Source organism: Hyalella azteca, unplaced genomic scaffold (assembly GCF_000764305.2).
Source record: "Hyalella azteca isolate HAZT.00-mixed unplaced genomic scaffold, Hazt_2.0.2 contig15466, whole genome shotgun sequence".
NCBI classification, from domain to species: domain Eukaryota; kingdom Metazoa; phylum Arthropoda; class Malacostraca; order Amphipoda; family Hyalellidae; genus Hyalella; species Hyalella azteca.
In genome coordinates, this window is record NW_025945320.1 from 461,318 (window position 1) to 488,477 (window position 27,160).

General features: G+C 42.5%; 1 protein-coding gene across 36 annotated transcripts in view; it reads right to left on the reverse strand.

Annotated features, from left to right (window-relative positions):
- The window catches only part of LOC108679105 (longitudinals lacking protein, isoforms H/M/V), a 75,927-nt gene that overhangs the window by 45,511 nt on the left and 3,256 nt on the right, over positions 1–27,160 (reverse strand). For 22 of the 36 annotated variants that reach the window (XM_047884494.1, XM_047884491.1, XM_047884509.1 and 19 more), the window contains exons 2-5: positions 24,988–25,081; positions 24,120–24,791; positions 23,602–23,853; positions 23,211–23,300 (exon numbers count right to left, since the gene is read on the reverse strand). In XM_047884494.1, the coding sequence (XP_047740450.1) occupies positions 23,211–23,300; positions 23,602–23,853; positions 24,120–24,791; positions 24,988–25,068 (1,095 nt within the window). In that variant the 5' untranslated portion in view covers positions 25,069–25,081. The other 14 variants (XM_047884516.1, XM_047884512.1, XM_047884502.1 and 11 more) reach the window with 14 other exon arrangements.

The following is a 27,160-nucleotide window of genomic DNA, read 5'->3' on the forward strand; positions in this document are numbered from 1 at the left end:
TTAATGTATCCCCTTGACGAGTAGCTTCCATAATTGATGATGGAACAAGTAAGAATTAAATGGAACATTGCTCGAGAAAGAACGACGCATCAATCAGCAGTAGATTGCGTGTCGATCGATGATGCTTGGTCAATAGAGGGTACTTGAAGACCGATTTCATTCAATATTTCGGGGTGTTTACGTATGATGTGCTTATTAACGTGCTCTTGTCTTGACCCTTGATACGGACATCTAGGGCACGAGAAGGGCTTCTCGCCAGTGTGGGTGCGTATGTGCCTAACGAGGTCAATATTTTGGCGAAAAACGCGTCCACAGAACGGACATGGGCGAATGCTGCTTCTAGAGCGAGGAGTGCCTGACGAGGAGCCTGCGGTTGATGGAAGTCTGTGAACGGTCATCTGCGTCCTCCAATCCATCATTGTTTCCTAGAGAAGAAAATATCACTTGAATCCAAGTGCAGCCATCTCCACAAAAATTTTTAACGTTACTCGCTTTACACTCATTTAAAGGGCTCAGTTCACTTTTCATGCAATCAATAACAAAATAATTCAAGGATGAGAAAAACAAAATATTGTCATTGAGTATTTTTCATCACACAGATGTACACGTTTCGAATAACTGCATAACACAATCTTGCAACGTGATAAGCAAATGACAATTCGACCATCGTGAGATAAATAACCACAAGAAGCTTCACTTATTCCTCGTCATTCCTGAAAAGGTTTTTAATCGAATTTCATGTAAATTACTGATTAACTAGTAAGGCAGGAGAGAATTAATCTACTTCATCAACAGAATGAAATTCATTAAAAGATACATCTAATCCCAAAGGAGATGTCAATTAGCAATGGTGTGTCGCTAAAGTCTCAGACAACTTAGTGTTCATTTATTTTAAATTACGCGACGACGACAAAATTAATTACGGAGTTGTCACGTAATCAAAGTGTTCAATATACATTAATTATTGGCGCCACATGAAGAAGGGAGTTATTCCTGCGCCACTGTGTCCTGTTCTTGGAGACCAGTCGCTGAAAGGACTTCACTACCCCTGTGAGTCTGAAGATGTCTCTTGAGATGCTCCTTGCGCCGCCCTTGATACGGACAAAATGAACAAGCGTAAGGTTTCTCGCCTGTATGAATGCGAATGTGTCGCTCCAAGTCGATGGCTTGCCTGAATGTCTTGGGACAATATTGGCAGGGCCTGCGTTTATTTGACGAGTCGACTGCCAACCCAGCTCCTCGAGATCGCCAGCGTGATGAATTGGATGCGATACTTCGAGGTTGGATGAGCTTGCCTGACAGGGACGAGTAGCCACTGCCTTCATCCGAAGCGTAGCTCCCTCCAAGCTCACCTCTTAATAACGCCTAAAAAAGAAGGAACCGAACTGTTACCGAAAAAACCGTGCCTCAAATCAAAAGTGCCCAAATCTGTTAATAAATAACCAAGGTGGATGATGAGATACTGCATATCTAAGAAGGGTTGGTGTTACTACATTCCGAGCTTCCGGAAAACGTCATGAATGGGTGGATCCTGGCTATATGCTTTTCAACGTGCTCTTTGCGGGCGGCATGGTACGGACAAGCAGGACATGCGAATGGTTTTTCACCAGTGTGGACACGGTGATGACGCCTCAAGTTAACTGCCTTGCTAAACTTTAGACCACACAGAGAGCATGGAAACAATAGTCTGCTTCCAGCAGACGGCAACACCACGTTCGTTGCCCTCGTCTCCGCTTCAGAAGCGCCGAACGATTGCACCGTCGAATCGCTTCTGATGAATGGGTCGCGATAGACCGCTGGATATGAGCACGAAGTTCCACTATGCATTGACGTGGGAGCAAGAGAGTGTAGATCCAGTGCCTAGTGAAGAAACGGAAAAGCAACATAAATGAAACCAGCTAACCTTGGTATATCGAAATTCACGTAAATAACAGAAAAACCATTCGATACTGTGGGATGGCAAGGCCACGAATGAGAATTTTCGAGGATTTAATCTAAAAAAATAACGCTGCGGCGCACTTCTACTTCTGCACGAACCAGAAAAAATCGCTATTTCCGAGACTCTAATCCTGAAACGAGATTATGTTTTCGGTAAAGGTGTTGGCGAAGATGCTCTCTACGAGCAGCCGCGTATGTGCATAAATGACAACTGAAGGGCTTTTCTCCAGTGTGAATACGCATGTGTCGCTTGAGATCACAATTCTGTTTGAAGACTCGCGAACAAAAGTGGCACGAAAAAGCATCAGAAGATTGAGGTGACACTTCTGAGGACCATGAAGACCCGTGACGCACACAATCAACGGATGAAGGAGGCACGTTGCGGGAGCTTAACTGAGGGCTGTCCATGAGCAACGGCCAGGCATCAGAAGAGCGTTTAGACGAGCGGGCCTACGAATAAGAACAAAAACACAAATGAACTCAAGAGTCTAGCAGAACTTAACAACGAACATTTGATGGCATCCAAGCCAAATCCTCCTAAAATCAATTATAAAAGGAATAAAATCAAGTGTAGATGTTCTCGTTTATTTCCGATCTGCGATAGATTTCCAAGTCTTCCTAGCTGGTAACGGTAAGTTAAGTTGGGTCTTGAAAACATTCAGTTAACATATCCCTAATAATACATAAATATTGATACAGCACATAAAATACTCTATACCATTTTAGTAGCTTGAACAATGGCAACATGAATATCATGAACAGTTAAGAGCCGAGAAACCGTTCTAAATGAACACAATATGTCGCTAAGTAATTCGAGTAGGTAGATAGTTTGTAATAAGGGCACTCAAATTGAAATCAAAACTTTTAGCGTATTATACAATGAAAACCGCTAGCTAAACAGACAATGAACCTCATTGGCATCGAAAAAGCCATTGTAGGCCGCCAGCAACGAGTTCTTAGTGTGTTAAGTCCCAACGCTGGTCTGGTGTACAATTCGTCGAAAAACACTATTATCGATTCCTTTACTGAAATAACAATGATAAGTAAATGCTACAAAACTTCGAACAAAATACACAAAAAAACGGATGTCCCATAGCAACGTAAATGCCAGAAGTATATTCAATAATCAGGCGTGGTGCGGTGCCTTAGTTTGAGAAGAGAATGCGTGTACGCGATGACAGTGGAGGCGCAGGGTGCTGGCTCTCGTAAAACTCAAGTGACACTGAGGGCAGGAGTAAGGCTTCAGGCCAGCGTGACTGCGTAGATGGCGAGTCAAGTCACCCTGGCGTTTCATCACGCGACCGCATTGAGGACAAGAGACGCTAGTTGCCATGCCTCCTCCACTCGCGCTGGACATCAAGAGCTCAGATCGGTTACTTCGTGAAGAGATGCTGCAGGATGCAACGTCATCTGTGCCAGTGAAGCGCCACTGTTTTGAATTTTCAAGTCCTGTGTCGGTTTCCGTCACAATAACAGACCTCGCGGCAGCAGCACGCACGCCGAACTTCAAAGGATACGGCTGGTCCAGGAGCGCCTAAAACAAAAGGGCACACAGACTTAACAAAGCCGCACTAGCTCTAATAAACATACTACGAAAAAATTTCCCAAACTCAAAAATATCTGGTTTCCTTGAATCAACTAAAAACTAGATTTCTCGCTCACAAAGACACAGCGCATTATGTCAAAATCGCATGCGTAGTTTATACGAAATGACCATCTGAATCATAAAGTAAGATGGACATGGTGATAAGGAGAAAAACAAGCCGATAGAATTGCAGATGATAATTAATTCCAAGGGTGACCGTTGCGTACAACAGCGACATATTGCAAGAGCGATCGAGGCTCATCAGCTCTGCTGAAACGTTTCTTGCTGCGGTGCTTCAGTCTCGTCTTGTTCAGGGTGCAACGTATCCGTCTGTTCCAATTCGTGCAGTTGCTGAGGGTCTGGCATAAGCTGCAACATTATTGGCAGCTCAGACAATTGTTGCAGGTGATCTTGAGGATTTCGATGAATTATTTCAGGATTTTGTTGTTGCTGATGGTAACGTAGAATTTCTTCTAACGGTTCCTTGATTTTATGTTTGTGTTCATAATGCATCTTCATATTATAAAGGCGAGCACATCGATGTGGGCAAAAACGGCATGCGTACGGTTTCTCGCCCGTGTGTGTCCTGAGGTGACGAACCAACTCGCTTTTGAACTTGAACATCTTGGAACAGAAGCGACATTTGAAGACAACTGAAGGGTCGTTTGAAGGCAAGACGAGTGGCGCCGTTGGATCACCTGGCGAGGCGCCAGGGGAGTTTTCAAGACTGGGGTCGCGAGTTGATGGCACAGCAAGTCGTTGCACGAGGGGAGTCCCACCTACTGCGCTGCTGCCTGCCCCAACAGCTGCATGGGGTGTGGACTGCGATGTCGCAGGCGCATCAACAACTTGCAGTTGTTCCAGCACTGTCGGAGCCAATCTCACCTACCAACAAATAAGCAGCTTTAGTTAAAAATAACTAAACTGCAATAGCAACACACGTCTAAACTTAACCTTTAGCATATCTAGTACCAACCTTTGCTGTGGTTAGTAGCAGTAAAAAAATTTCCGTGAATGTACGTCCTTTCGCAGACAGAAAATGTTGCGTAGGTTGTTCATAATGCAACACAAGTCGGTTGGTAACCGAGTCAAGTTACGTGTAAATTTTCTCCTCGCAATCCGGTCACAGAATAGATGTAGTCGACAGAAAACCAACGTAACCAGCTAAGTAACAAAAATCTTAACAAATAATAGCATCTCGATATGAAAATATACGATCCTTTTAGACAAACTCAAAATGAACTGAGTTTCGATCCGATGCATTAAAAACCATCACGTTTTAATGCATCGAATGCTTACAGAGAACATGACTTTTCAGAGCGTCGAGTCGAGAACATCGGTATGAACAATGAGAACACACGAACGGTTTCTCGCCCGTATGAGTAAGTAGGTGTCGCGATAAGTTACTTTTACGGTCGAAAGCTCGTCCGCAAACTGGACATGTGAATGTTATTTCGGAAGACGCGCCTGAATTAGACGACTGCAATGAGACACGATTCTGCCTTTTTTCTTCTTCATGCCATCTTGCTGGAAACTTGGGGGCAAAGTCTTCATTTAACTGATGAAAACCGTAGGTGGTCGATCGCAATGCCTCAAGAGGCATACCGGGGACCTGGTGTAGATGTTGTTCTACTGCAGTCGAGGGTGGCGTTATTTTACCGCTCCTACTATTCCTCCAAGCATCCCTCTTTACCTAAAGGACGGGAATAACAAACCATCAGTAAACAAATCATACTTCAATCGCAGCATTTTAATGTCGCTTGTGTTTTACTCCCAGAAAAACGCAACAGCCATTTCTCAGAAGTGACCGATTTTCAGTCAACATGAAATATAATCGCAAACAAAGTTGCACAGATGAGTAAAATGTACATCAAATCCACAAAAATTTTAGAATTTAGAGGTTAATCATCTGAATGCGCAGAAAAACTAACGTATTCCTAGAACTTGTATCGGGTACATCAAGGCTAGTGGTAGAAACAAGGAAATGAAAAGCATTTCTGACAAACATTTTACTCTATCGAACTGGAGTTAAATGCATCACATAAGATTTCAGTAAAAGCTTATGAGCTACGACCATGGAAATATTTTCCATTATAAATAGAAAATAGTTACAGAACAGACTTTTAAACATCCATTTCAAGACATATAAAAATATTTCAAAATTCACAAGATCCTTAGATTATTTCTTTGTAGAAACCTAGCCGTCTCTATTAATTAAGATATATCACTGTTCATTGAGTGCAGCACAAACCACTCGTCTAGTTTTTCAAACCAAAGTTATAGGCAATGCCTTCAGAACGAAGAACAAAAATTTTTTAATCAGTACGGGCATCAGCTTAATAAAGTGAATGAACTCTAAGCTTAGTGAGACTTTAGCGAAAAAATTAATTTGTAATCACCAGAACTTGGGGAAAATAACAAAAAAATAGAAGCAATTCAAAGCGATGAAGTTCATGAGCCAATCATTTTCTTGGATCGCGACGGCAGGGAAAGCGTAACCTCGTGGATCGACGCATAGTGATACTTCAGTGACGCTTGTCTGGCTGTTCTGTGACCGCACAGGTCGCACTTGAAGGGTTTCTCGCCAGTGTGGGTTCGCTCGTGGCGCACGACTTCACTGCGAAATTTGTACGTTCTCGGGCAGAACTGACAGGTGTAACTAGAAGGTGAGCTTCCTTCAAGCGTTTCTTGGTCAGCGCAAGGCAATGCAGAACCAAGAAAAATGCCGGCATCATAGCTACTGTCAGACGTAACGCTGAAGTTCGTGGGTGAACTGAACTCCACGCCAGCACCTCCTGATGAGTGGCACCACGACTGCATCGTACCCACCTCACGACGAGCACCATTTGCATCGTCCTTTGATGGAACGCCACCCGACCTCACCTAGCGGTAACAAGGAAGCTATTTTAATCCAGCATGATAGCACAGCATTAGCAGCAGCTTCATGTAAGGAATTAGTATTAAGAACCTCGTACTGCTAAAAACCACGAACCTGAACCAACAAACCGTAACTCCGATTAGGATACCGAAATAGATAACAAAATATTAACAAATAGTCAATTGAATAAAGGCTTCACGGCAGAACGGCGAATCTTGTTCATCCCAGAGGTGTTTGGTCGACAGGCGTGTTGTGAATGCTGGCGTAATGTAACTTTAGAGACGAAATGCGTGAAGTACGATGGCTGCATAGAGTGCAGGCAAAAGGTTTTTCGCCCGTGTGGGTGAACATGTGACGTTTAAGGTCGGAATTTTGGTAGAAAGTTCGAGGACAGAGCGGACATGCTTTATCCTTCCCATAAGAACTGCTGGCAAGCTGCTTGCTGGGAAGGATTTTGGATCCAGAAGCAAAGCCAGTCAAATTACAGCGGCTAGTTGATGGAGCGGGTGCCTTAACACTTGATTTGTCCCCTCCGACAGCGCCTAAAGCAAGCGTAGTAGATACCTACGAAAAGAGAAGAGAACGTATAAATATCCTTGCTACGCTCAACCAGCTAACTAATTTGCATTACGAATCAACTTTCAGGCGCAAAGAAGTTCAAATTGATGCTTCCCTGGAAATTCGTATCGTCAATAAAGTTTTTAAAAATTAATCATAGGCAGGAGCAGAAGCTTAACGACGTTCATATTGATTGACAGATCAGGACCAATCGAAGATCGGAGTATGAAGTGGCGCATCTTACTAGATTAGCTTAGCGAGAGCCGGAAGTCTGCCCTTGGTCACCATGGACAGCGAAGATGTGTACTTTCAAATTATCGCTCCTCGAGGAGGCGTGGGAGCAATACGGACACTCAAATGGTTTTTCGCCTGTGTGTCTCTTCAAGTGCCGGTTGAGGTCGTACTTTTTGAGAAAACATCTAGCGCAATAAGGACACGTAAGGTTGGCGGGCGCGGTGCTCTGCGAGCTGGTCGGTCCATCTGAGTGCATAGAGGAGACTGCTTCCACTCCTCCGATGGTTAATACCTACAACGGAAAACACAGGCTTTTAGTCGACGCTCCAACACCGAGTTGCCACCCTGAATAACGAATGACTTGTCCCATAATAAGCCCACCATAAATCAGTGAAAGTGTGCCATACGCGCAGTAGTTAAGAGGGCAACCGCATGGTTAATGAACCCGAAAGAACAATACTACGTCGTCCAATTAAAACGATATTTTATCACAAGTTTACACAGAAGCGGGTTCGGATTACACCAAATCAACATTGCAAAAATTGTGATGTAGATTATGCATCAAGTTGCGTGGCATTTTCCGACCGGTGGTCATCAGTGGGTTGAAGAGCTTCATGGACTACGAGTATGTGACGTCTTAAGTGATCCTTCCTGGACGTTCGGTACATACATCGGGGACACTGAAATGGTTTCTCGCCGGTGTGTACTCGAACGTGCCTCAATCGATCGCGTTTAGTACGGAATGCTTTGGGACAAAGAGGACACATGTGGCAAGGGAGGCCAGTCCAAGAAAATTGAGACGAGAGATCGCTTCTCATAGACGATGGAGCGGTGGTCGGAGTGGAGTGGCTAACATCCTTGCTGAACTTGTAGCTCAGAGATGACTCGTGCATCTGAAATGAGTCAATTCAGGCATGTCAAAAGAGCAACGTTCGAGTGCAGTGAAAGAGCCATGTAATATCAGTAAAAGCCTACGCTTTACTACTCACACCCATTAAACCGAAACTTCGCACGCGGTGCCAGATCCAGAAGCCCATTAACTGCAAAACGCATAGAACGGAAAACTCGGGAATTTTCCATCTACGAAGGGTGCCACAAGAAGCCATAAAATAAGGCAATTTCTATCCCTTATCAGGGAAAAATCCATGAACGATATGAAGTACGTAAACAACGTTTCCAACTGATCGAGAAAAAATAGCTGCCAATAACGAAATCAAAGCGCTGAATTTTCTTCGCAGACGTCAGGATGTTTGAGCATCATGTGATAACGAACGCGATCTGGTCTGATGGCCCTATAGGGACAGACAGGGCAAGCCACTGTCTCGCCAGTGTGAAGTTTAATGTGACGATTGAGGTCGCCGCGTTTTTTGAAGCCTTTACCACAGAAGTCGCAAGTTAGTAAGGAAGCGGCAGAGGAGTGGGACTCAGCTTTGGAGAAGGCCTGTCTGAGTAAATGAGCTGTAGTGTCAGACTCATCATGTTGAGAACTGGAGGCCGTGTGAAGCGAGGGCGCAGCGCCAGAAGAAGACAAACACATGCTCCCCGAGACCTACAATGGAGAATACAAATACAGCAAGAGTTCCAGCAACTGAGGCACACCACACACACTCGCACACCAAGATAATCTGATTACCTGCCGAGCGATAACAGAGTGCCAAACTGCATATTTCCTACATACCGATTCACTCAGGACTTCCCATGCACTGCAGACACTGGTAACTAAACTGATTGCCGCGACAAAAAGTCTCCTTCCCATCCGAGAACATTTTTAAATCTTTCTAATGAGACATGAAGACTCGTAGTTGGGTGAAAAAAAAAACCTAACTCCAGAGCCCGTATAAAATATGAAATCATCTTGTCATGGAGAAATACCAAATGCCCGTTGTTCAAACGCCCCCGTCACACATTAGTCGAGAGGAACTAAATATTCGACTAAGATTAGAGTTATTGGTCGCCAGTACTTGCAGACATAACGCCCTCATTGGCTCCGGCATCTTCCTCAAGAACTCTTTGCGAAGTATCTGCTGGAACGAACATGACATCTGTAGGGTTGCTATCGCCCAAATGAGCCTGTAACAAATCACGATGTTTGGAAAGGATATGGTGCCGCAGTTTGTCAACGCGCGAGTTTCGATGAGAGCAATACGGACAACCATGCGGCTTTTCACCCGTATGAATGTACAAGTGACGATTGAGGTGGCCGTTGTGGCGAAAGACTTTCCCACAAAAATGACACGTCGGACGGTTGGACGCAGACGAAGGCGGCGGTTGGGCCGTGCCCGTAGCAGGACTAGCCGCAGTAGGAGATGGCAAACGCGCATAAGCCATCTCATCCGTGTTAGCTAAACGTTTATTCATCACTGACACTGGTAACGAAGATCCACTCATGAAGCCGCTATCTCCGAAAAACGGAAATTCTCCAGGACGCATGGCAACAGATGACGTAGAACCGACTGTTGCGTATGAACGAGGCGCTGTCGATGTCAAAGCGTCCGCAAGGGCGACAGGAGCAGGCTCTGGCGTTGTACTCAGACGAGGAGCGGCGGATGGAGGCAACGATTTGATCAACATCCGTCTTTTCATCATTAAAGCTGCCACCGTAGCAACACTGAGCGAGTTCACCTACAAGAGAAATTATCGCACATGTTTCATATGCCTCAAATGCCTTTACGCATAACAATAAGAACCCTAACAAGTAACGCATGCATCGAGGTCATCATATAAAAGACGGATGCAATAACAGTTCACTAGTCAACAAGATGCATAACAACTACAGATTCTAGAGATACGCGACCTTTACACCAAGCTGGAAAAACTCTGCCGAGGTATTCAGCAACGACATAGCTACAGTAACGAAAGAATCTACAAGAACGGTCTCGATGTGATTGGTGGACATTACAACTTGTGTACAATTTTCATATTACGAAATACCGATGTTAGGTTATTTTCAACGAGTTAAACGGCTGATTTCAATTGTTAAAATCGCAAAAAAATCCCAATAATAAATTACAATGAGACTAAAGAAGGCATACCTTGCATTCAAACACAGAACTGTTACATGATGCCATATGGCTTATAACAAAATAAGCTTGGAGTCAATGAGGCCAATTCGACTTGATAACAAAATCATCGATGGTCACGCCTTTAGGGGATTCTTGTGCTTAATATGAATATGTCTGATGAGGCTATCGTTTCGGGAGCAGCGAAAAGCGCAGTGCGGACATCCATAAGGCTTCTCGCCCGTGTGGATGAGAAAATGACGGCGGAGGTCGCCGGCATGTTTAAAAAGCTTGCCACAGTAAAAACAAACTGCAGCTCTTTGAGCACTTGTCGCACCACAGCTAGAGTGCGTGGTTTTCATCGACGATTCACTCGAAAGGTCGCAGATAATAGCAGCGGATGGGTTGCTCGAAGAGGCAGGATTAAGAGGCACGGCAGCTTGGTTTATGGGAGAAGAGTGCCACTCGTGGCCTATGACTGTGGTAGAGGTGGCCGCTTTGACTCCGCTTACCTATGGTGGAAGAAACAAGCGCACTGTTAAACCGTTAACACAACCTTTCCAACTTCACCATCTCCCACAGCTAATGATAGAGAGGAAACAAAACGCGGCTCACAGAACGACCTGCGCAGCACTATCTCGTCGCGCATTCAATTATTTGCTCGTTGGAAAAATCCGTTACTACTGGAGCAAACCTCCTTGTTAGGAAATTTTTTCCAGGGATAATCAAGAGATAATTAGAAATTAAATATATTTGAACAAGATTCCAGCAACGCAAAGAGTCTTTCAACTAGAACTTATTAATCTCTAATCCCCACCCGTTTTCACGCATGGTACGACGTCACATAACAATGTTAATAAAAATATCCACCATTATCACGAAAAAAGATTTTTATCATCCAACCAGATCAAGTCATAACCGTAGTCTCAGTAACACAACAAATAAAGAAACAAGTAGTATAAGTATTTTATTGTGAACACGCAGCCAAGTGTGCACGGTTGCAAGTTTTATAAGCTTGTCTTAAGAGGTCATAAGCGCAGATGAAGTCGTCTGCGATGTGCCGTGCACGACGAGAATGTGACGTGTGAGGTTGTCCTTCCTAGCGCAGCGCAGCGGGCAGTGGGGACACATGAAGGGCCTCTCGCCGGTGTGAGTGAGAATATGACGTGCCAAGTCACGCTGTACTCGGAAACATCGCACGCAATAAGGACACTTGAACTTCTCGAGTACATTGCGAGCGCCTGTCGTCACCTGAAGAGACAAAACGTGTATCAATGCACCGGCATCCACCACGTACCCAAGTGTGGTTCACACACAACCATAATAGCTGCATTCAGATTGCGCGGAAATGCTAGTAGTGACCAGTGAAGACCATGTCTAAAATTTTTAAAGTAACCGAATAACAGAAAAAGTCGCACAGACGTATTTGTTAAGAGGTCGAAAAAGCTCACATAAGGCTTGTCGCCAAGTGACCAGAAATTATTTCCGAAGAATGTTAAATGCGCGTTCGTCTTCTGGATGTCTGTTGATTATGTGCACTCGAAGGCTGTCCATACGAGCAGATCGGTGGGAGCAAACGGGACATTGATAAGGTTTTTCCCCAGTATGAACGCGCATGTGACGTCGCAGATCGCCCGCGAGTCGGAACGATTTTCCGCACGTTGGGCAAATCTTAGCTTGGTCAGAGGACTGTAACCTTCCATCAAGGGTGTCACTGGTAAGCTCCAAGAAGGAGGAATTTTCGCCCTGATTGTCAGAAGCGAGATGCCGCCGAATCACGTCCGAAGCCCTGCCACCACTTTCAGTCACCACCGCCACCTATAGGGCAATAAAACACCCTCATCAGAGTACGCACCCAGATCACACCAATGCAGCGTTTAGATGAAGATGTAGGGGTGCCACTAAAAAGTGAGCACCTCTGCGTGGATGTCACCCAGCATCAAACCACATATTCACTCAGAATAACCAAGTTTTCATCTCAAGGGCGCTAAGTAGAACCAGAAGAAAGCCATCAAGGATGGCAATTCTATTTCCAAGTTCGCTCGTGAAATACAATTTATGACCTTGACGAATAACAACTCACAGCTTCACAACCGAAAAATGACTACTTCGATTGAGCCTGATCTTCATGTTTACAAATGATGTGTTTTTTAAGAGTATCGAGGCGAGTGAACGCAGCCGAACAGATGGGACAAGCGTACGGCTTCTCTCCGGTGTGCACGCGGATGTGACGCATAAGATCTGTCTTGTCACGCGATATCTTCTGACAGAAAGGACACGAAGGACTTTGTGACGGAAGTTTAGATACTAAACGGCTAGTATGAGCCGGCAGTGGAGTATCTTGATACAATAAAGTAGAAGTTGTACCGCCGCAGCTAGTCTTTGTCTCCTGCTTGATGTGGGCAAGAGGCAAGTCATCGCCAGAATCGATGTCACAACTCGCTAGTGGGTAGAGATGCTCTACACCTGCTGATGCCAAAGCTGATGCGCCCACATTCGAGACCTACAAGAAAAGAATAATGCCTCTCAATAGTTTACCCACAACCAATTGCAAGCAACCATCACTCACCCAATCAAATTAACGATCGCGCACGGTTCAGCACTACATAACTTTGTTTTTGGCGGCGCACTGTGGAAAATTTACTATCCGATGAATGGTTCGAGACTTGATGCAGCGAGATTAACTTATTGTCCTTTTTCAACCAAGGAAAAAACCATCACGTGCAGGACAAGAAAGATCGTTGCAGACGAGATTTCTCTTTCACTATCGTAGTTATGGATTGACAAGTTGATGGTGTTTTCGAAGTGTATGATTTTTTAAATTGCCTTTGAGTGCAGACTTGAAATCACAGTAAGGGCACGCGAAAGGTTTCTCTCCTGAATGAGTTCGCATATGTCTCTGAAGATCTGTCTGATCGCGGAATTGCTTAGTGCAAGCTGGCGCATACGGACACGCCCACGTGAATTGTGGCATATGTCGATTTCCCTCTGATGACCCAGATATTCCGTCAGTAGGAAACGGAACATTGTTTGGAGCAGATTTTCCACGACTCTTATTGCTGTTAAAGACGTTTTTTGAAGAGACGCATCGACTTAATTCAGTGCCAGCAGGATGAGAGGAGACGCCGGAGATCCAGGGCCACACGTCCACCTAAAGGGGATAGAGCCACTCAGTGAACTGGCAAGTTCGCTCTCTAACGTGTGTTGTCACGTTGCGCTGCTATTGCAGCTTTCTTCGCCAAGTACTTGTTTCAACAAGTGTGGGAGACAAAATACAATCTAATAAATGCACGCGAACGTTAACAATAACCAAATTCACTTTTTTTCATATAAATAGAAACGATAAGTATGATCGATCACTACACATCCCGACCTGTTCGACGAGGAAACTTAGTGCAAAATAAATGTAAAGTTGAAGTATCGGCCAAACTGAAATGCCAAGAGACAGAAAAAGAAACGCAAGTTTTCTGTGCATGTTTACTATAAAATCTTGTCACACTATAAAATCACATCGATAATCAATCCAGCTTCAAGCAAATCTATATTTACAGTCAACAATAACAATAATTCTAATCGACGTGGAAAATCTACAAATAGTATCATAGATGTCAAAGATGTAAGAGCTTATCTGCAAAAACAACATACAATAATGTAATCCTGTACCGCAATAAACTGATACATCGTAGGTTTAGATTAAAGATAAAATTTGTTAGTAGATTGAAGATTCAGTTCATTTCAACACCCCCCACACAGCTACTCTCTCATAGTGGTACATCGGAATGTGAATTTTGTGTTTTTTCGTTAGCAAGATGGCACTTGAACATATGAACTTTCAAGGAGCCTTTCTGCTTAGAACGATAAGTGCAATAGGGGCAAGCAAAAGGACTTTCTCCGGTGTGAGTGCGGATGTGGCGCGTAAGATCCGTTTTGTCGCGAAACCTTTTGACGCAATTTGGGGCATATGGACAACAGTATCCGAAACTAGAGCGACTACGAGTATAAGCTTGGCTTTTAGAATTCTTTAATTGATCAAGCGGAGACGTTACAGGATATAATGCACTACTACTATTACAGCCCAACATAACAGATGAACTAGTAAAGGAAGCCGGCGAGATCTCTTCGCCAGTCGATGAGGGCCCAAAAGCCGACAAAGCAGCAACGGCAGCGCCAGAAAGACGGAGATGAGATGAACTCCCTCCACCTCCAAACACACGACCAACCTAAGGAACGATAACATCTGACATGAAACTCAACTTAAACCAGACATCGTATACGTAACACATGTCTTTTCTACAAGACGCAACGCACTCGCGGATACAAAATATTAACTAAACTTTGCGACAGACTTCCCAGAATAAGGTAACCAATTGGGATGATCAAGTAAGGACGTGAACCGCACGAAATCGACAGCCTAATTCTTTTCGGAATAAACGACGAACTTTCATTCACAAGCCCACATAGGTTATAAACAAGTCGAAAAACTAGGATCAATTAAGACGCTCGATAGTAACGAGAAGCTTAATCTTGTCACGCATCAAAACTACGAACACCCTTACCAACCCCGAGGACAGGACGACATTTGCAGGACAACAAATGGCTTTTGACATGAGCCTTTTGATTCGCTCTATAAGGACAAAAAGGGCACGAGAACGGCCTTTCTCCCGTGTGTGTGAGTGAGTGTCGTTTTAAGGTAGCAGATTTATAAAAAACTTTCTTGCAACTTGGAAAAGTGCATGCATAGCCACGTCGCTCAGAGGCCGTCGAGTCTCCAACAGGATTACGCACAGCCGCAGCTCCTCGGGCCCAAAGTTCTGATGACAGAGAGTTGCTCTCCACCTACAACACAGAACCGAAGCACTATCATCAGACGAGAGCTAGAAAAAGAAACGCATCAACCAAATAAACTCATTTAAACGGCAATGTGCATCAAAAAACAAAAGACGCATTAATACAACATTTATTAAATGATAAAAGAAACGCTCATTAGAGCCAAGTCAATTTCACTCGAAGATTGAGATAACTTTACATTAAGGAACTTGGTCGTTTACTACAAGCGTACGTGTGACGTTTGAGATGAGCTTTTTGGGAGGTTCTGTAGGAACAGGAGGTGCAAGCAAAAGGTCGTTCCCCCGTGTGTGTGAGGATGTGTCGCCGTACCAAAGAAGGACTACTGAAAAATTTGCAGCAACTCTCGAAAGGACATTTGTGAGAACGAGGAAGGTGAGTCGCTGACGAGAAGACGGACGAAGAAAGACGTGAAGTATCGTTGAATGCTGCATGGGCGGCGGACACATCCGAGTTCAGCGTTATGCCAAAGCCAGGTGCTCCATCTAATACACTTCTCACTGCCGAGTGTTGAAGGACTCCAACCTATGAGAGACAATCAGAAATCCTCTTCAGTGCCTACTCGTCAAGCACTATCTATTCAACAATCACAGGAATGAGCCTTTCATTAAAGAGAGCATATTCAAAAAATGTTGTGATGCTTTCCAGAATAGCTTCTTGGAGTGTCTCACAAGTATAGAAGTAGCAAACAAAGCTGCAGAAGTCACTCACAAGGAACATTGCTCACATGATTCTGAGAAATGACGGACGAACCGAATTACCTCTCATTTCTAGCAGTTAGTTCAAAACGGAATGTAGTTGAACCCACGAAATTTAATCACGAGCACATTGCATGAGGTCGCCATGTTTTCTCTTCATGTGCATCTTTCTGTTGCCGGACTGATTGGATCGATAAGGGCAGTAGGGACAAGCATAGGGCTTTTCCCCCGTGTGGACACGGACGTGTTTTACATAATCGCAACGAATCAAAGTACTATAAGAACATATTCCACAAGCAAAACTTCGCGTGTTTCGAAGAGGGTCGGTTGATACAATGCGCATTGACTGTTTCAGTAAATCGCTAGGCTCTTTGGAGGGACGAGGAGACAAGCCGAGCTGCGGAGACTCTTGCGGAAGCTCGGCAAGGGCCTCGAATGAACGCTGAGTCACCTACAAAGAAGTACAGCTTCAACAATAATATACATCCATGACTATTTTGTCAACTTCGAAGCACATGTATTACAACTAGCGAAATCAATGATTACTCTTACTCGACTGATTCATATCGGGATATTTGGGCCTTGGAATGAACGACAACCGACGTTGAAAAACGTGCACAAATGTCGATTACACAGCGCGAGTGATCAATACTGAAGCAAGTGAACAGCGTTAAATTCTTAGTTTCATTGATTATTAGCATGTGGAGCTCCAGCGATGATGTCGACATTGAAAGGAGTGGCGTGCATTCTGAGCATATGGCCTTTGAGATTGCCTTTCCACCTAGACTGGTATGGACAATGAGGGCACATAAAAGTGGGCAGGTTAGCGTGCACCGCTGCTTGATGACGTCGTACATCCACTACATCATCACTAGACATAGGGCAATGCAAACACTTGAACGGCGGTCCCAGCTTGAGCGACGAACTGCTGGCATTGCTGGAGGTTGGAACCTTCATCTCCCGTACGAGTGATTTGAAAATATCGCTGCTTTCACTTTCAGAGGCAGAAGCGCTTCTCAACGCCGACATACTTCTCATCAAACTGTTGAGGTGGCTGGAAGTAAGGTCATCTCCCATCCATACCTAGACAAGGAGAAAAATGTCAACGAGCTGCTTGACAACTCAATCCGTTATACGTGAACACACTGAACTACCGAGAAAGAAACCACTTGAGTTAATACTCTTCCACAATGCCTCCCAACTAATGTCAACATCTATTTCGTAATTTTTCCCAATTTTCGTCGAAACCTGCACTGCCAACTGAGTGGAATTCAGTGACGCTTTTCAACGAAAACCCGATTGCTGCAGCCGAAATGTTATCGAAAAGCCTAGTTCAGAGACTAATAATTACTTCTTAGAAAGGTTATAAGCTCTTTCAGTCTTGTAATACTTCGTAGCGAGTTCACATGCGAACAAAATTCTCGGAGCTCCCGACTGGTCAATCAGGGGCAGATCTCTAGATGAAAGTTCTTCCCGAGATATGTGGTCAAATCTTTAAAATTGCCGATGAAAACACAGGTAACAATTTCTGTGTCTACGTGAGAAGTTATATGGCACAAATCAGATTAAATCCCAGTATGCTATTCATTCATCTAGCGCTAGCCGAACAGGAGTTGAAAAGAGACGCAGCTTACATGTCAGACGCGTCAGAAGGAAGATGCTGGGCAAGTTTAGTGGGGCCGTGTTTGATGTTGACGTGTGTTTTAAGGTGGGTTTTCTGAGAGGATCTGTACGGACAATGCGGGCACGCAAAAGGCCTTTCGCCAGTGTGAGTTCTCATGTGTCGCGTGAGGTTATCTTTGTCCCGAGCAGGTTTGCTGCATATGTTACACACGTAGCGATGAGTCTTCGGGAGCCACCGAGAGCCACAAGGTTGCACCTATGAGAACATCACTCCATTAATACCAATTACCCAAAGTCAATGCTTTGAACTTATTCGCACTTTACTATTGTCTCCAACTCCCGCACAGAAAGGAATAAGTTTAGTAATCATTCAACATCACCGCGTACATCTACATTAATAAGTAAGGGATGCTCCGGATATGTAGTCGCAACTGACTGCTGAGGTCATCAAACTCGCAAACGAATATCGTATGAACGGTCTGAGAATTCTGCAAGAAATAAAATGTTTGGTTCGACATTTTTTTTTTTTTTGTTAATCAAAATAAAATTGATCAGTGGATAACTCATGGAAAGCCATAATTGTATGTTAAAGTTTTTAATTGAAGCGAGAAGATATATTCAACATTTGTATCCCTCAACAAATAATGAAGTAGAGAGATATAAAACAATTGCGCTCTGACAAATCTAACAAAATAAATACGAGGTAACGCGACTCGGATCCGCTCATCAAATACTGCCAAGTCGCACAACTTACACGTAATGTACAATCGCCTCAGCTATAAAGCTGTCTCGAACAGGACGTCAAAAAAAATCTTCGCAAATAACGTGGTAGAACTTTACCCACACCATTTTCCCTCAAACTTCATATTAATCAGCATCCACAATGAGCGCAAATCTAACAGGCCAATAATGCGTCAAAGATCACGAGGAAGAAGCTATGTTTGAGTTAACAAGAACGGCGAAATTATAGGCAAGTTGTAACGATTCTTATGTCACGTACACTGCACGCCAGAAAGTGACTGAGGAGCAAAATACAAAGTATCAGCCAACTTGCACCCATAGTAGAATTGTACAAGCTCCCTGCTAAGGCGCTAACGAAGAGTCACAGGAAGAGCTCAAACCCTGAGCGGGTGGATGCGTGATAAACGAATAGGCGGGAGCTTCTTCCGGTACTGAACAGAGATAAAATATTACTACTAACACTTCAAGGCTGCTTACAAGTTCTTCAGGACTTAGGAGGTGAATATCGGGAGTCGTCGTACTCTCTCGAGCGTCTTCTGACATCGTCAGAAGCGCAGCGTTCAGAAAAATTTACCCGATCTTGAATGAGGTCAATTTCAGTTCTTGAGAAGGAAAGACGCTCGGCAAGGGATTTTAAAGACCTGACATTTGAGCGACAAGTTGAAGCAGTGACTGCAGAAGAAACTGCGATAACAGCTGGCGGAGCCGAGTTATCTTCTCTATGATGTAAAACCGGGGTAGGAACGCCGTGCGAGGAGGTAATAGAAGATCCAATGGAATGAACTTTGAGCACGTGTGTTTTCAAATGAGAGCTGTGATTTGCGCGATAGGAGCAGTGAGGACAAGCAAACGGACGTTCACCAGTGTGAATACGGACATGGGTGAGTAGATTGAATTTTTTGATGAATAGTTTGGAGCAATAAGGACACTGCCACTGTCGGAGGAGAGACGGCGGATGCGGGGTGTCAGAAGACTGTCCACCGCCAGACACATGGCAGCGCTCAGCAGCAGCGGCTGATGCTTCACCGCTTCTCATGTACGAGCCCTAGAACACAGAACAACCCCACCTTAGCGCCTCATCAATTCTCTTTTCCAACGGCTAAATGCCCCGAAATTTCACATAGAACAGGAGTTCAGGCCAAATAACACCCAACAGGGTGTGCATTCTTCAACGAAAACAAATCGAGCACAAAATTCATTAACATCACAATAATATGACGATTATTGACATTTGCAAATATCTAAAAGGCGCGCCATGTGTTAGGTCAAGTCCTAAAGGATACACAAGGCCTAGAAATATTCTTCGAAACCACTCGAAGGCGAGTCGCGTCGCATTGTAATCAATAATTTTCATAAAAAGAAGTATTTCACCGATCAGCTATGAAACGCGCGCATAAATTTCCGACGCAAATATCATACATACGACTTGAGCAGCCTTAAAGAGAGTGATAATAAAACGCAGGAAATGAAATGTCGAATCGCAACTCCAGGGGAGGGTCGGCTAAGAGGATGCAAGTTTAAAATGACAACACCGAAGTAACGGTCATCCGTTCAAAATTTATTTGATACATCACGTTTTCTTATATAGTACAAAATATAACAAAGAATATCCTATCCAGAAATACATTATAGCACTTTCTACAAGCTCACGGTTGCAACATAACGTTCGTTGGCAGCAACTATTGTTCTCATAGAGCATCGAACTAACATGAATCTTCCTTACGACGAGTTTCTCACGTTATGTCATAAGAGTGTATTTTCCGTCACTCATTTGTCCATCATTCTGCTTAGCATCGCACGATTATCAGTGGTTTCTTGTATTATGAGAAGTGTTTCCATATCAAGATGTGGGAGACGTTCGCAAGGGTGCAACAATCGACAGACCGAGAGGAACCGTTGCGAACACCTTCAAATGACACACCAAATACACAAACTACAATACTAGGAAGACTGGCAAGAAGCCCCGACAACTTCGTACAACTTTTTAGTATAAATACAAGACGCTTTATAGCGAGAATTAGTATACATCATCGAGTCTGGCGGTGCTTCCAACCAAATCAAGAAAATATTTCTACATAGCAATGGCTACTGCAAGACAATCAAATTGTTTTTGAAATTTTCATGAAAACCTTGTGTACTTCAAGGCAATTTTAACGTGACTGCTGAAGCTTAATAAAATCTTGCAATAACCACAGACCAGTCCCCGCGGCTTAAGACTACTCCAGTAAGAGGCTGATAATTCTACTCAATAGCCATGGCAACAAGAATGAAAGTAATAACTGTAATAATAGTAAGAATATCAAGCAACGCCGCGGGGAAGCAGCGCATGCGAAGGAAGTCTCACAGAACAGCCAAATTTACAAGTAAGCTATGCACTCCAGGTTAATTACTGCAACAAAAACAAAATTTTTTCATTGACGAATTTCGCGAGTTACGTTTACGCTAAGTGCATCTGTGAGGATTCCTCCGAGAACAATACAAGAGACTGGAAAAACACTTCGAATCCATGATAAGAGAAAGCGGTAATCAAAAAACAGCACTGACGTGTGAACGTCTTTGTATAACTGCAACATTTAACATTGCATGGCACCACAATCGAAGTTTTCCAGCTCGCATTTATGTAGAGCTCGAAGCAGCGGCTGCATAAGAACCGGCCGCTCCTCGCCCACAACATTGGAGGAAGTCGCGAACGCTGCTGAGTACCAGTGTCACAGTGTTCTTTATTGCTCACAATAGAACGCTTTAAAAAGTACTTTAAACAATTCAACTGATTATCATTCTAAGGAATTTTCATCATAAAATATTGAAATAGAATTTGACGAGTATCATTGCAAAAATTTACACTAATTCAGCATTCGGGAGTTCACAAAGATTTCGGAAATGATATGGTGAAAACTCAGTTCAATTTAACCGTGAGTATTGGTGAGCAACTAAAGAACATCAGTAGCGTGGTACCTAGCATTTCAAATAGAGTACTCGAGCGCAACAGCTTCTAGTACACAAGAAGCGTTGCGTGAGAGCAGCTCAAGGGAGCAGCGTCCGTACACCCTCGACATCATCAACAATAAATATCATTTAAAAAAATAATGCACAAAATAAACAGCCAACGGTGTGAGGTGCTCTTAAACATTCATCTGATGCTGTGTACCATTTCTCACACGTGTATAGGTTAGTAACGGACACATCGGACTCGTTCCTCAAGAAGCCAGCAGAAATACGAGAGCGCATATAAAGCACGGGCACTCTTAAGTGCCCTAATCACGATCGACAGAGAGGACGAAACGTGTTTTTATATGGTCTAAGATCCAACATGTGAACTACAAATTTTATCTCGCATTCAAGACTTCAGGAGCAGTAAACTAATTCTAGTATGATTAATGTTCATATTGTGAAAGGAACGAATTAAGAGAGCATCAGGATGAGATTGTTGTCGAGCCTATTGCTGCCAGCACCCCACTGCCAGCAACCTACCTTGGCTGCTCGTCGCGTGCTGCTGGCAGCGAAGGGCCGACATCAATACACACCAACGACACTTTCTTCTTCTAGTGTTTTTGAACGTATTAATTCATCGATATGACATGTTAACTTTCTTCTTACGTCTCTAGAACGTCAACAAAGTTCGACGTAATATTAAATTCTTCGTATAAAGAGTATGACTTCAGTTGATAATTTCATTCCGCGATAAAAATATGAGAGAATAATTCAGAGACAAAATAAGAATTGAACCGGAAATAATGGCATATGATTAAGTTTTGCCTATTATTAGTCGTTGGTTGAGAGCCTCACACCGCAGCCAGAGTTGGGTCCGAAAAACAGACAGTTGGAGAATTAAGACAAGAATATGATGGACTCCAACTCCTTACACTACTGACATATCATCAATAATATGCGAGTCTCAGTGGGATGTTCCAATTACAAACGAGGCCATGAAAGCCAATAGAGATTTACTTTCTAATTTATTTGTGTACTTCAGACAAAAATTATCCCACTGAGGCTTCCAAATATCCTTAATATAAGCAGAGAACTCTGTGGTGCCGTTTGATGAAGACAAGATATATTTTAATTTCGAAGGGAACCATTTATTCATTTGAATATTTTCAACTAATGAAGTTTGACCACACATGTATACGCGTGCCGATGTAAACCTTGTATCAATATATTTCAATTTCCTAAGAAAATCAACAGGAAAAGAAAAGTTTCCATAAAATATTGGGCAAGTGCTTGAATTCTCAGCGAAACGAATTTTTATTGCTAATATGAATTATTTTCAGGTTGATATTAAAATAAAAGTGCATTCAATAGCCTGCATTGCTCACGGTCCCGAAGACAATTAATGAAAGCTGTTAATCAGAGGTAGAAAAAAATGAAACCAAATCACTTGAGGTCAAGTATTCCGGAGTTGGATAGACACGTTCCATGGGGCGTTGTTTCAAAGCAAATCGCGGAAATTAGACCATTTGGCCGGGTCACAGTTTAACATCGTTGGCTATGTTGCAAAGAAAGCGAGTTCTGATTTGAGCCGAAGGAGAATCTTTGATAATTAAAATTAATAAACCGTGAAATAAACTTTCTATTGATGGTATAGCGCAAGTGTTGATTGCTACAAAATGTTCATTTCAGATCAGCTTTTGAACTCCAACAAAATAATGAGGAATGATGGACTGAGAAAGTGATGGATTTCTATTCCTCAAAAAAAAAAAAACTGTTCAATTGATGAATAGGGTTCTTGATGAATCACACAAGTAGAAAGAGAACACCTAATCCTTGCTAACAAGATTTTTTAGAAGCCGGATTTTTGCGCCAAACTAGTTTATTGCAAACGAGTTTTATTTTTAACGGCATTTATATTCATTCTGCGGGTTTTTTTCATGTGTTATACGGTAAGTCGTAGATGTTGACATCATCAGATGGTGGTCAATTTTTGGTGGATAGTTTTTGTCGTAATTTTTGTAACAAAAGAAACCTACTCAGAAATAGAGACAGTGAAGAGAAGTCAAGACGGTGAAGAAGAGAATGCAGCTAGAGACAAGACCATGGCAATGCAGCACATCATGTCCTCAACAAACGCACCTTCAGAGTTTTCGGATCAATTATCAAAGTTCAACACTCACCATCTGACGTGCTTGAGAGGAGTCTCCAGAGAAGCCTTCAGAGGGGAATCCTGATAAGCTGCCATCTCCTTCCCACAGAGGGAAAGAGTTCTGTAAACAAAGGTCACGAGGCCATCAATTGGCATAAAATTATCGTTTTCGTCTCATACTGGCAATTTACTTCAATACACATACAATTATATTTAAATTAATAAAGATTTTTATGCAGGACTAGAGAGGTAGATTAATAAATGGTACTTTGTCGAGTTACCAACGAGAATTCAAAAAATTTATTTACAAAATAAAAATTTTTCATGCAAAATTTTCAGCCTTCAGACCACAAATACTGAATACCATCGATTCGACCGGGAATGAAATCACAGATACACGCGGCGCTGAAATTCCAACTTACTCCTTGAAAACCAGAAGAACCAGGCATGGCTTGCGCCACGACGTCCTCTACGCTCTGGGGCTGCCCCTGGCCCAGCATGGAGGGGTCGACGTCAACGTAATTACCGTCGTCGTCAGCGCCGCCCATGGTATCGGAGCCGTCGAAGCCCAGGTCGTGGTGCAGGCCATCTTTGTTGTCCATGTCGTCGTCGCCGGTGTCTTCGTTGTCAAGATCTAAAGGCTCACTTTTGACATTATCGTCATCTAGTGTCACCTGTGAGCGACAACAACAAATACTAGTAACGATTCACAAAACCATTCCAACATTGAAAAGAAGAAAAAAGTAACGTTACACTCTTTACATAAACATGAGGAAAAAAAATTGTTGTTCGAGGCACAAAAATACCCATCAAAATTCAACTAAAGCCAAGAAGATTGAATCGTATATCAAACTACACAAGGGCGCATTGTACGCTCGACATTTCAAAAGGGAATTTATCATTTTCTTAAAACAAAAGTGAAAATTTTCAATGAGCTCACCTCTTCAGGTACTACTTCTTTCTTATGACTAGAAGACTGTGCAGAATTGGTTTTGTTTGAACTAGAATCAGTTTGTCTGTTGGCGTTAATGGAAGAATTTTCTGCCTCTTCAGAGGCATCAGTGAGCCCTTGGGTCTCTCTGGTGCCATCTTCATTATCTCCACTAGGAGCTACAGGCGCACTCTTGGCATTGTGACTGCCATGGTGATGATGGTGGTGGTGATGGTCTCGGCTTCTACCACTCGGTCGCGACCTCACAGGACTGAGGATTTCTTCAGAAACATCCGACGAGTTCTCTCTTCTTCTTCTCTTGGCACGAGGGCTGTCCTCGCCTCTCTGAGATCTTTTGTGTTGTTCTCTACCTATACTAGAATTATCTTTAGATTCCATAGGATCTTCATCAGGAACTGCTAAGCCTTTGATTTTCAAACACTCGGCAGCTTTGATAAGCCCAGCTAATTTCTCCTGCACAACATTAACTTCACCAACATACATATAATTCAACAAGGCTTCCAAGTCTTCAGAATTGATGTCTTTCAAGACTATAACAGGATGTTTGCACTGTGTCCTCTCAAACATCTCCTCAAAATATTCACTACAAGTTGACAGCACAAACTTATGCAGAGAATAAAATCTCCCATCACAGGCCAGGGTGACATCACAGTAGGATTCCTGCACACCAAGGAAAAAATACATTTCAGGAACAAATCAAACAACTCGTTATGTCAAACATATATAAATTGCACATAATTTAAGAATGAATGTGGATAACTGTTGTATATAATGAATGTGGTATATTAGCTCAATTTTTTCAGTTGAAAATGGCAATTTTAAAATTATTGCTGAACCCTACTGATCATCCTCTCACCTTAGAACGAATTGTAGACAAGACATGGAAGAAAGTGGACCTGTGGTTATTCCACTTGAGGGAGAGTAAACCACTCGACATCTTGCTAGAACTCCTGTGGAAACAAACAAATTTAATTCATCAATCATACATTCATCAACATTAACATGAGGCAAAAAACTTTAAAATGTTCTTTTTTGTCAAATAATGTTTTGTTCTCTATTGATTTGGTATTCAACAATGCAAATTCTGCAACCTGGTGTATCCTGATGATTCAGTGCATAAGAAATTGATCAACAGATCATGAAGCCTACCCATCTCAAAATTCTAGACTCGACGTTAAATTTCACTCCAAAATGTAAGACAATTGCAGAGTTCAATGTAAGGTTTTAAGCTAATAAATCACAAATTAATCCCAGACAACCTCAGTATCTTCACATGAGTAAGACATTGTCATAAATTTTAATCAAAAATATTGCTTAAAGTGCAATTAATTAAAATAGTGTATCAGGAGCATCATTTGGTAAATAATATTAAGTGGATATATAGAGGGAAGATGTTTCCACTCCAGGGAGAAGACAAGTTCTCATTCTAGGGTGAAAACTGTTCCCAGAAGTTAAAATATTTTTTCATTCTAGGATGAGCAGTCTATTAGCATGAACATTAATAGAGCGTTCTAAATACTTGAGCAATAGAATGTAGTTTTATTGCACCGCTTATTGCTTAGCTGCAGTGAAAATGCCCAGGCAGCTTCTGCCATGTTATTTTTGACAGCATTCTATGTCTCGAGCACAATTCAGAACTGCCTGGAGCATAACAATAACTTCTTTCAAATAGACTTGTAGAGAAGAACATATTTACATCAACAAACTTTAGAAATCACCGAGACTCGAGGGATTTTTTGGAGAAATGTGGAATGCATCAAGCATTATATATTCTCAGTATACAAGGGAGTTTAAGATAATATATAATGTGTCAAGCAACTTAGCAACCTCAATTAAAATAAATAAAAATCCACCAATAGAAAGCTAAGCATGCTTGGTCAATTAATTTCGGTGTGCCTAATTTGATTCAACAAATTTCAGTGCTTGGAACAGACTAGCTAAGACGCAACATCAATCCTAGCCAAAATAGAATCTCGGATAATCAATAGGGGTTCATACATTCAATAATGACAAAACAGGATGAGTTGCATGATGATAAAATGTAGCCAAGTTGCAAAGAAAAAGTCAAGTCTCAGGCATTCTGATGGTGAATAACTGGAGTCTGTACATGTCCCACTACAACACACCCTGTCAAATTCAATTTCACAGTGAATAGATTTGATACACACTGAGGTTTAGATGATAGAAATTTTTTCATAAATTTAAACACCTCTTTATATGTGCCGATATGAAATTTTTCATATTATGGCCTAATTTTGTTGATATTGTCTTGCTGACTTCACTTCAGGAAACACAGAAAATGAAACTGGGCTCAAGAATAATTTTGTCTCTCATTGGGAGTTTTCAAAGAGGCAGGATTCTGAGAACTCAGGTATGTGTCATCACTGTCATGTGGTGTTATTCAAGTTATGTAGCAGTGATGCTCTCAGAATTCAAATCCCAAAAATTTTCAAAAAAGTTTCTAGAATTCATAACTTGATAGTTGAACAAGATGGATAATTTTCAGGAATAGGATGTAAAAATTACTGATTAGCTATGAATGTCAGAAGCCTTATGAAAAAGGTTTCACAATTTATATAGAGTAAGTCTTTGAAATGCCAAATAGAGGAATTTAAAATATTCAACTATAGGAGTGAGATCATCAAATGGGTTGAGAAAAATTTTGCTTACCGATTCAACATTCAGAAAATATTTTCAAAAATTGGGCAAATGTTAATTGAATAGAATACATCATTGATGTTATTTAAAACAGTCATTTTGGTTTATTAGGACTGCAAACAAAAAGATCTCAAGATGAGGCTTCTTGAATTGGCTCTTCCCACTTGGTTATTAACAGAGGTGGGCAGTAGCGCGCTACATGTAGCAGCCGCTACATTTTCAGTAGCGGTAGTGGCGCTACATTTTCAGTAGCGGTAGTGGCGCTACATTCAAGCAATTGTAGCAGTAGTGCCTGCTACATATTCAAGGAGCGATGCAATGTTTTGCTGCTACAGCGCTACTGCACCATTTATAGATAAAGTCTTCAAATT